Source organism: Mixophyes fleayi, chromosome 3 (assembly GCF_038048845.1).
Source record: "Mixophyes fleayi isolate aMixFle1 chromosome 3, aMixFle1.hap1, whole genome shotgun sequence".
NCBI lineage: Eukaryota > Metazoa > Chordata > Amphibia > Anura > Limnodynastidae > Mixophyes > Mixophyes fleayi.
In genome coordinates, this window is record NC_134404.1 from 71,058,362 (window position 1) to 71,069,167 (window position 10,806).

The following is a 10,806-nucleotide window of genomic DNA, read 5'->3' on the forward strand; positions in this document are numbered from 1 at the left end:
CAAAACACGGGGGTCAGTGACCATCTCTAGTCATAACCATCGGCTGAAAAGATCATGACCCTGTAAACTCTATGGAGATCCTGATCATTAATGCATACACACTGCAGAAATGGAAGGACATCGTTCCATCGATTAATGAGATTTTTAGTCCGGTTTAAAAATCAAATGAAACAATATTATGTGATTTGGAACGATCCTCATTCACCGTTGGAGCCTGCACACTATTGTGATATCCAGCCAAACATTCCTTTATCAGATAATATTTAACGATAATCCTTAAAGCTTCCTTAATTTATTTTCTCAATAATATATTGCTTAATTTACTTTTATAAGGGAGCTCTTTGTTAGGTTAATTTCAGCTAATTAGATTTATATTGTAAGCTATGCACAGTTGCTTTCGTTGACCCCACAATCATTTGATCCGGTTAATGGTAAATACTGTAGGAGTTAGACATTAAATTGGATTACATTTTTTATTTGCGGCTATAGATTGTAAATGGTTTAGAAGATTTAGCTATTCTGTAAGTATATGGGGTTCATGAAAATATACTATAGGTATAGCTACCTTTGTTGAGGTACCTATTTTCTGTATAGACAACAATAATTCACTAAATAACTTTTCTTATGTAGGCCATTGTTCCCAAACCTTCTGATTTTGTGACACACAATCTGATGTTGTGATACACCTACTGTCTCAACTCTCATGCAGTAAATCTATTGTGACACACCTCTCTTAAATAATAATAATTCCATAAGACTATTATTGTATGGCATCTGTACTATTATTACAATTATGTATACTATAATATATTTTAATACTTTAATTGTATTCTTTATTCTGCTTGAAAAGTGTGTGTCTACACTGAAGTCAAGTAATTAGTTGCTACAGAATGTGACAGTAAGTAAACCTTTCCTTTGCTGTCACTGAAAACCCTTGGATTTTAGGCAGCACTACTCGTAGAGCAATACAGGCATTGTTTGAAGTTATTCCTCTAATGTTATCATGTTTCCAATAGTTGTGGTTGCAGACATAAACAAATAAGCAGGAGGATTAGTTTTATTGAATTTCTTAATATAAATACAAATAAATTACAAGTGAAATAAATGACAAATACAGCTTTGTACATAGGAATAAATAACAAGTGCAAATACAGCAAGTGTGGGTGGGGACATCATCTACGTATATCTGTGCCCATAAAACTTACTCTATTACGAGAAAACCAGAGTTTCAGAGTTGCTGATATCTCTCGATATCTGAGTCCATACAGGAATGGTGTCAGTGCTCTCGGCATCATCATCATCAATCCATTGTTACAAGCTGACATCCACATTCTTACATTGATCCCAATTACACTGTATTTGAACATAATGATTTCAGCTGCCAGAATTAAAGCAGGTACAATATATAAACACAACAAAATGGAGTGTGTGAGCAGAGTAATTCGAGCTCTGGAGAAACGGCTGACCCAAATTCCAGATTGCCGAGTCATCGTATATAACTTTATGTAAAAATAGGTCATCATAACAGAACAAAGCATCAAGAAAAATATTGTAGTAGCACAAACTACAGTGACTAAAATATGTTTCCTCTCTTCAGGGCCATAGTACAATATAAGACAGGCATTTTGCTTTTCGAGTGGGTCTTCTCCAATTGTTTCAGACAGTAAAATTATTGTTACAGGAAAAAGTGTGGAAAAAAACCAAACAACCAATAATATTTTTTTCGTCCGCTGCATAGAAAGGAGAGAATAGTAATGAAGAGGGAAACAGATAGCAATATATGTGTCAAGCACCATGACAGTGAAAGTCAAAACACAACTGGAGTGGGCCGCAAATGTGAGGACAATCATCGTAAAGCACAGGACCCTGTAGATGTACCAGCGGATGACATTACACGTAGAGATGATTGTGTTAAACAAGAGAAAGATGAGGTCTGAGATCAACACATTGACCAGAAAAATGTACCTGATCTCTTTACGTAGTTTGTCATTGGTTAGAATGGTGATGATGATCGGTGGGTTGACTGATATGGTGACAATGCTGCAGATGAATGATGGAATTAGAAGCATTTGCAGTTTAGAAATAGACTGGGAAACGCATTGTGAATCTTCTGCTGTGTTGTTGAAGAGGGTTCCATTTGATGTGATGATTGATGGTGGGTTGGGATAATACAGTGTACAATTCATGTAATCTACAAGCATCTTTATCCGATCCCCAAATAAAGCTCATTACACTATGGAGATGGGGGTCTTCACTGCATGTCCATTACAATCCTCAGCGCTGAATAAAACCTAAAACAAAAGTAAAATATATAAGAATACTGTCTAATTTAAAAATGAATATATTCTATACATAATTGAGGTATAATTTTAAATAAAATGTATAACAAACATAAATTGAGTAGGTATTGGGCCCACAAGAGCTTGACATAAAATATTTCTCTAAAACATCATAGCAGTGTTATGCAGTGGTACAAATAGGTAATATTTAAATGTTCTACATAATTTCTTTTTAATTAACTGATCTATGAACCACATACCTTTTACATCTTGTCCCCTATAGTGTGCACAGCTATATATATTGCAGTGATTTGTATTTTAAACTGTGCTATATACAATACACATGCTACAGTCTGTCACCTCCCTATGTACACCCAAATCAAAGGAAATTCCACACTACAATTATATTGTAAGGTGCCAACGTCTCCTGTAGCACCATAAAGAATAGTCAATACTGGACATTATAACAATTACAAGTGTTATATTTGCCCAAAATGGAGACACAACAGGAGAGAGAACCATGATCAAAATATGGTACAATCTAAAGAAAGGGGTAGAAACCAAAGGTGAGGGAGCCTGTATGGTGACATGCACACTGGACCTCAATTACATAACACAAATAAGAGGCGTAGCACAAAATGTGTTCCGTGTATGTTCCACACAGAGACTGGTTGTTCTGTGTGTGTTCGAGGGAGGGTGTTCCTTGTGTGTTACACAGAGATGGCGGGTATTCCTTGTGTGGTCCATAAAGAGAGAGGATATTCATTGTGTGGTCCATAGATAGACAGGGTATTCCTTTTGTGTTCCATAGAGAGGGAGGGTGTTCCTTGTGTGTTCCACAGAGAGGGAGGGTGTTCCTTGTGTGTTACACAGAGATGGCGGGTATTCCTTGTGTGGTCCATAGAGAGAGAGGATATTCCTTGTGTGGTCCATAGATAGAAAGGGTATTCCTTGTGTGTTCCATAGAGAGGGAGGGTGTTCCTTGTGTGTTCCACAGAGAGGGAGGGTGTTCCTTGTGTGTTCCACAGAAAGGGAGGTTGTTCCTTGTGTGTTCCACAGAGAGGGTGGGTGTTCCTTGTGTGTTCCACAGAGAGGGAGGGTGTTCCTTGTGTGTTCCACAGAGAGGGAGGGTGTTCCTTGTGTGTTCCACATAGAGTGAGTGTGTTCCACAGAGGGGGGGGGGTGTTCCTTGTGGGTTTCACAGAGAGAGAGGGTGTTCCTTGTGTGTTTCATAGAGAGGGAGGGTGTTCCTTGTGTGTTCCACAGAGAGGGAGGGTTGTGATGATACCAGGATGTTAGGGTAGGAACCCAGAAGAAAGTCCTGGTATCAAGGGGTTCAGGATCACACAGGCAAAGAAAAGGTGTGGATACAACGGTATCTTTATTACAGCTAACTGCAAACAATAGCTTATATATATATCAAACAACACCCAGTGTTCACCAAACTTCAACCATCACCCAGTAACACCCCAGTGTTCAATAACCCCAAATTGTTTATAACGAAAATAGGTTTTCTTTACCAGTCCAAGTTATAGGGGAAGGATGATGTCCGTGATTAATAGAATAAGCCAGGCAGAGCAGACAAGTCTGCAAGTCCAGGAAAAGCTTGTAATCCAATAGCCACAATACTTCCAGGTAAATTCCTCCTCAGCACACGGGCAGCAGTCCAAACTCCAACGCCAGTAGCTTCTAGAAGCAAAAATCCCACACACAGAAATCTCTCCTGCAGGCCTTCTTAAAGGGACAACATTTCCCATGTGTGGAATCCCTCCCTGCAGGGTTATCCACAGGTCACAGATACTGGGATTGGCTGGCAGGTATTAGGGGGGTGGAGATGGGAGTGGAGAGCTGTCCTTCCCTCATGGCTTTCCCTCCTGCTGTTTTGGAGACTAGGAGTCTGAAACAGATCCAGGGGAAACAATAGCTGCTCCAACCAGTTGCTGATTGACTTATTCCTGGTTAAGTAAGAGAGCCTCCCTGTTTTAACCCCTTCCAGTCATTTGTGATGTCAGAGGGGCTCCAGCTAATCTCAGCTTCCTGTCTGTAAGAGGGGGGGGATGCCTTAGTCAGGAAACAGTACATCCACCATGTTGTAATCCGATATAATGTTCAGATGAATACATGTAACCCACCTGGCTTTATTTAAGAATAATATGGTCAACTTAAGTCCATCTCATAGGTTTTTATACACACTTAGATTATGTAACAAATGAGGTTAATAAATTAATGCAACCCAATGTTCACCTAAGCACAAGCAACTTTCATTCTAAGTGTTTAAAATGACAGATGGGGAAAATGATGGCTGTCAGACCCATCGCGTCACAAGGGTGTTCCTTGTGTGTGCCACAGAAAGGGAGGTTGTTCCTTGTGTGTTCCACAGAGAGGGAGGGTGTTCCTTGTGTGTTCCACAGAGATGGTGGATGTTCCCTGTGTGTTCCATAGAGAGGGAGAGTGTTCCTTGTGTGTTTCACATAGAGGGATGTTATTCTTTGTGTGTTCCACATAGAGAGAGAGTGTTCCTTGTATTTTCCACAGAGAGAGAGGGTATTCTTTGTGTGCTCCACATAGAGGGAATGTATTCTTTGTGTGTTCCACATAGAGGGAGAGTGTTCCTTGTGTGGTCCACAGAGGAAGGGTGTTCCTTGTGTGCTCCACATAGAGGGAGAGTGTTCCTTGTGTGTTCCACAGAGGAAGGGTGTTTCTTGTGGGGTCCACATAGAGGGAGGGTATTCCTTGTGTGTTCCACAGAGAGCGAGGGTATTCCTTGTGTGGTTCATAGAGAGGAAGGTTGTTCCTTTTGTGTTCCACCAAGAACGTTCACCAATGTACCTAGTGTTGCGAAGAAGTACAAAAATGAGTTTTAATGTTCTGGAATGAGATTATTGAAATTAAATAAAGAGGTGTTCCTTGCTGTACCCTCCATTGCTGGGCCAGTTTTCTGAAAAAGGTCACGATTTTTGCTCTGATCTAATGGAGATTAGATATTACCCTGTACTTCCAATTGTATTTTTTGCCTTCCAGTTGCATTTTGGCAGAGAAGTGCATTTAGTGCACTTTTCCCAATGTCAAACAAAGATTAAAACATAAAATGCCACAGTCCGGATGAGGCTGAACCAAGTTGTAGTTTAGAAGAAAAATGGAAAGATTTTGTTTAATGAAAGAGGTGGTTCTAAGTTGGTAGGAGGTTAGATATTTAATGTGTGTGATGTTTTGCACAGTGCTCCTCTTCAGAGTTTTCTACCTTTTCACAAACCTAGGAGCACCCATAATTTGCAGAAGTGTCTTCCAAGAGTGGAGAGTAGCTTTGCACCTTGATATGACTGTGTGAACCATCAAGACATTACCTTGGTTTCCAAAAGAGGAGATTTTTTGAAGTAGCACCATTCAACTGTGATGTCTTGATTAGACATTAAGGAGATCATTGACCACTTCAGTGTTGTTTGTTTAGATTAATGAGGGAAAAATCCAGATTTGAGAGAGTGTAATCACAATGTAGAGGAAAGATACAAGAAATTGTTCAAGCTGAAGACAGCTGGCAGCTAAAGAGAATTGATTTGAGAAGAGATGGATTGAGACAAAAAAATAGCCCCTAAGCAGCAATCTTGGAGAGCTTGGGAAATTGGAGTGAAATTTGCTGGAATTATTGTTGGAAAGGAGAAGTAATGAATAAGGGGGATAGTTCTATCTTATCTATGACAATGCCATCTATTTAGTAATACCTAGTGATAAGTTTGAGTTTCTATCACCGTCATACCAATAGAGAATCCGCAGCACCATAATTTATTATTAAAACCTGTCCCGGAGCAGTAGGGGTTAACTTTGCCGAATCAGTATGGAGAGGTATGAGCATGTGTTACCCTGCTAGCTAGTTCACACAGAACAAGTATTTTGGCAGTACATACACTGCTATGATGATTGTTAGATAGTCATGGGGAAGTTAGTGTAACAAAACTTACCTTTCCTTGTTCCCCCACTGCTCCGTTGGACCCGGAAGCTGCACTTCCGGGTTCGGCGGTCAAATGACCACTAAACACAGGGTGGGGAATTCAAATAGGGCTGCCTATATAAGACTTGCTTTGACACTTGGTAAGTGTCAGAGCAACTCACCTGTTCCTGGCTCCTGTTCCCCTGTTATCTCCTAGTGCCTGTCCCTTGTGAAAAGTCCTCCTGTATACCAGTCTCTGCTTGCTGACCTTTCTGGATCTCCTGCGCTTGTGTACTGACCCGGCTTGTCCACTATTCCGTTTGCCTGTGACCCTGACCCGGATTGTTGACGTTCCTCTCTCTACTCCGCTTTCTCTGCCATACCTGTGACCCCGACCCGGATTGTCTGATGCTTCTTTGCCTCCATTTGTACTGCTGCCACCAGCCTGTGTACCGAACCCGGATTCCCATCACGCTGCATTCCCCTGCTACTCCATCCGCTACACTACTTCTTGAGGCAAGCCTGAGCACCATGACCTGTGTCTCCCGGCAGCTAAGCCCATCCCGCCTTGGTGAACACCGGGGAGTTCGTTAGACTCTGCACCTCAGGTAAGCCAGCGCTAATCAAGAATAGTACTGAATCCAGCTAATCCATTACAGTTAGATAGTCATGGGGAAGCGAGACCCAAAAAATCTTACCCCCCGTGGGGTTACCACCAGCAATAGCCCTGCTACCACTGGTGGCGATCCCTTGATATTTAGAGTGAAGCATTATCACCTGTGAAAACACCAGTTTTCTTCAGCCATAGGGTGGAGATTACAGCAAATACAGCAGCTAAACACTTAGTAATACAAACCTTGAGAACCGAGAGATCAGGTGCAGAGAAATATCTTTGAATACTATCAATGTATAGATGATAATGAAACTTAAAAAAAGCATAATTGTGGTGGAATATTACATAGGTTGAATGTAGTGGTGGAACAGGTATGAAGTTCTGGTAATACAATCTTCCAGTTCTATGTTTCCTTTGCCATTCTGTGGATTGATCATTTGGCACTGTATATGAAAAATCCGCAGTTTAAATTTCAAATGTTTAGTCTATAATTAGAGCTGGGATGGCGATGGTGCCTATTCATGCTTCTCTGTGGTTAGAAAAGTCCAGTGAGAACAAAACTGATAGGAGAATTCCAGGCAGAACTAAATTATAGAGACAATTCTGCACAAAACATGAAAGGCCAAGTTCCATCGAGGAAACATGAAAAATTTAGAATCCAAATCTGGAATGACATGCAGACCAGGTTTGTTATTTTCAATCATCTCTAACTGAAGTCCAAAGGGGTTCATCAGCTCCCAAAAACCATAAATATAGGTGGAGAAAACAATAATTCCAAGGACAGAGCCCTGTGTTAAAGCAGTGTATAGAAAGTAGGGTGCATACGTGGATCCATAGTGTCCTAAAGAGATCCAACATACTGGATAGCTTGAATTCAAAATGAGAACGGAGTTTAAATTAAAAAGTGAATGATCAGCCATGTCAAAAATTGCAGATAGTTTCAGTAAACAGCATCAGTTTTATTAAAACCATTTTCAAGATTTTCTAAATGGGCTGAATAATTATTTATGATACTAGATGCCATTTGATTGTAAGTATACGTCCCTTTCTCACCACGGAAGCTACGAAAACCCTTGTTCACTCACTTGTTCTCTCTCATCTTGACTACTGTAACTTCCTTCTCTCTGGCCTACCTGATTCTCACCTTGACCCTCTTAAGTCTATCCTCAATGCTGCTGCCGCCCGCCGCATTTTTCTCTCCCGCCGCTCTGTCTCTGCAGTCTCCCTCCAACAGTCACTACATTGGCTCCCCATACCCTACGGAATTAAATTTAAACTCCTCACCCTCACCTTTAAATCCCTTAGTCAATCTTCCCCTCCCTACATCTCCAATCTCATCTCTTCCTACACTCCTACCCGCCCCCTCTGCTCCGCCTGTGACCACCGCCTCACTACTTCACTGATCACCTCCTCTCACTCTCATCTTCAGGACTTTTTCCGGGTTGGTCCCCTGCTGTGGAACGATCTTCCATGTTCCATCAGGTTAGCATCTACTCTCAAAGGCTTTAAGCGTGCCCTTAGGACTTATTTCTTTATTCAAGTCTATCAGTCCTCTTCCTAACTCCCTTGTCCCGGCTCTCTCCCCCAGTTAGTACCACCCTATTTGTGTCTCCCCCTTCCCTTTAGGATGTAAGCTCTCATGAGCAGGGCCCTCTTTCCTTGTGTGCTCCTACTATTCCAACACCCTCTGTACCTCTTGGCCTGCTTCGCTAGCCCTGGTTTCCTTGTTTTCTTAAGCTTCGGCTTTCTTCTTGCTGATTTCTACCTACCCTTTCACTATCTGTCCCAGAAAAAATCTGATCTGCTTTACCCTGTCACCTGGGTTTGTATATATTTTTTCATTATGTTGTGTCTTGGTTCTCTGTTTTCTGTATATGTAATGTACGGCGCTGCGGACCCTTTGTGGCGCCTTATAAGTGAAAGATAATAATAATAATAATAATATCGAGTACTGCCCTCCCTTTATTTTCCTGCCTGCATATATCTTGTCTAACTTGTATGTTCCTGTTTTATGTATGTCCATTTTTTCCCCACTGGCCAGCTCTGTGGAGCACTGCAGTGCCTTACAAACCAACAATAATAATAATAATAAAAATAATAATACTTTCATAATGTATGAAATGTTATCCAAAACAATAGCCAAAACATCCTGAATGTATAAACATAATATAAAAATTAAACACTGATAACCACAGCAGATATATTTTAGAGTTAAAGAGAATATTGTTCTTTTAAAGATCCAAAATGGGGTTCACCTTGGCACCTCAGATAAATAAATTCTAACAAGAACTCCAACCCATGTTCCCAATCAATTTAACTAATGATTAGAATACAGCAACAGCTGATAATGCCTTAGGTAATCTACTGTTGCCGATCCTGTAATATAATATGCATAAAATGATGCACATGTCCACAGAAGCAGAGTCGTCTCTCTATATTGGACCTGCTCTATGCCATCTGGGGGTAAATTTATCAAGTTGTGGGTTTGAAAGAGTGGAAGTGTTGCCTATAGCAAATAATCAGATTCTAGGTCTTGATTCATTAAGGATCTTAAATTGAGAAACTTCTTATTTCAGTCTCCTGGACAAAACCATGTTACAATGCAAGGGGTACAAATTAGTATTATGTTTTGCACATAAGTTAAATACTGACTGTTTTTTCATGTAGCACACAAATACTTGACAGCTTATTTGTACACTGAAATTTAAAGTTGATATTTGTGTGCTACATGAAAAAACAGGCAGTATTTAACTTATGTGCAAAACAGAATACTAATTTGCACCCCTTGCATTGTAACATGGTTTTCTCCAGGAGACTGAAATAAAAAGTTTCTCATGTTAAGATCCTTAATGAATCAGGCCCCTAGTTATCATTTACTTAGTACATTCTACAATATGACAGCTAGAATCTGATTGGTTGCTATAGGCAACATCTCAACCTTTTTAAACCTACAGCTTGATAAATTTACCCCCTGGTGTTTCCTACACTGTATTAGACAAATGCACAAGTGCAAATGTTATTTTTTTAATCCTGTAGCTGCAGATTATACCAAAATGACAATTAAACACTATATTATCCAAGGAATGATATTGTAGCAGGTTCTTTATTCTTACATGTCAAGTTTATTGGAGATATAGATTTTTCCCAGATGGGCTCTCACAACTTAGAAATAAATAAACCCCTCAGTATGTTTCTATGACACCAAGTCCAAAGACCATCTCTGCTAGCTCAAGCACACCAAAGCACCTACAGACTGGATTAAGTGCAGATAAGATAAATAAAAGCATGAGGCAACATTAACTCTTCATAAAAGAAATACATAAACTGTGATTTCATACCCTTTCACAGACAGGTTTCTTCATAAATCCTAAATATTCCCCATTCATCATTGCCACGGATGCCCAAGCGGACCATTTGAAAGTACAGACTTTCTGCATATAAAGCAATAGATATACAGGCATTTTACAACTATATACCTACATCTGAAGAAGACAACCTAGTTACATGCCCTGTTGCCTATAATCATTGTTTCATTACAATAATGCAACATGTATAGTAACAATGCACAACTATGAGCTTAAATAAATAACAAACGAATCAAGCAGCAAACATGTTTCACACTTACCCCAGCTTTTAATGTTTTATATCCTTATAAAATTTAAAATACAAAACAAAAACTGCAAAACTCTCCTTGAACCCCTTAAAATAGCATTCTTCCTTGGGAGCATTGCAGTCATCTGCAGCACTCTGTGGGAAATCATTTTCCCTCCAGTATGAAATGAATTGGTTATCAGCAGATAACGCATTGTTGACTCATTTAGCTGACTAATAGAGTTATTGCTGGGATCCATGCAGCACTGTAGGGACATTGTCCCTGGTTACTTGTCATTCATTAAGTATTATGTATGGAAGTAGTCTCTGCATAAATAAATATACGGAGTAATTGGTTTTCACTAATGATTTAATATTCAATAAATGTAGAAATGGAT

The 10,806-nt window shown here is 39.9% G+C and overlaps 1 protein-coding gene across 1 annotated transcript; it reads right to left on the minus strand.

Annotated features, from left to right (window-relative positions):
• Nucleotides 1-1,043: 1,043 nt before the first annotated feature.
• LOC142142686 (putative G-protein coupled receptor 148) lies at nucleotides 1,044-10,557 on the minus strand. Its single transcript, XM_075200540.1, has 2 exons — nucleotides 10,443-10,557; nucleotides 1,044-2,291 (listed from the first exon to the last, which is right to left on the minus strand). The coding sequence occupies exon 2, from the start codon at nucleotides 2,199-2,201 to the stop codon at nucleotides 1,173-1,175; it is 1,029 nt and encodes a 342-aa protein (XP_075056641.1). The 5' UTR covers nucleotides 2,202-2,291; nucleotides 10,443-10,557; the 3' UTR covers nucleotides 1,044-1,172.
• Nucleotides 10,558-10,806: the final 249 nt, after the last annotated feature.

Excerpts from the sequence above, each read along its gene's own strand:
- LOC142142686 (XM_075200540.1), bottom strand. The coding sequence starts at position 2,201 with ATGCTTGTAGATTACATGAATTGTACACTGTATTATCCCAACCCACCA.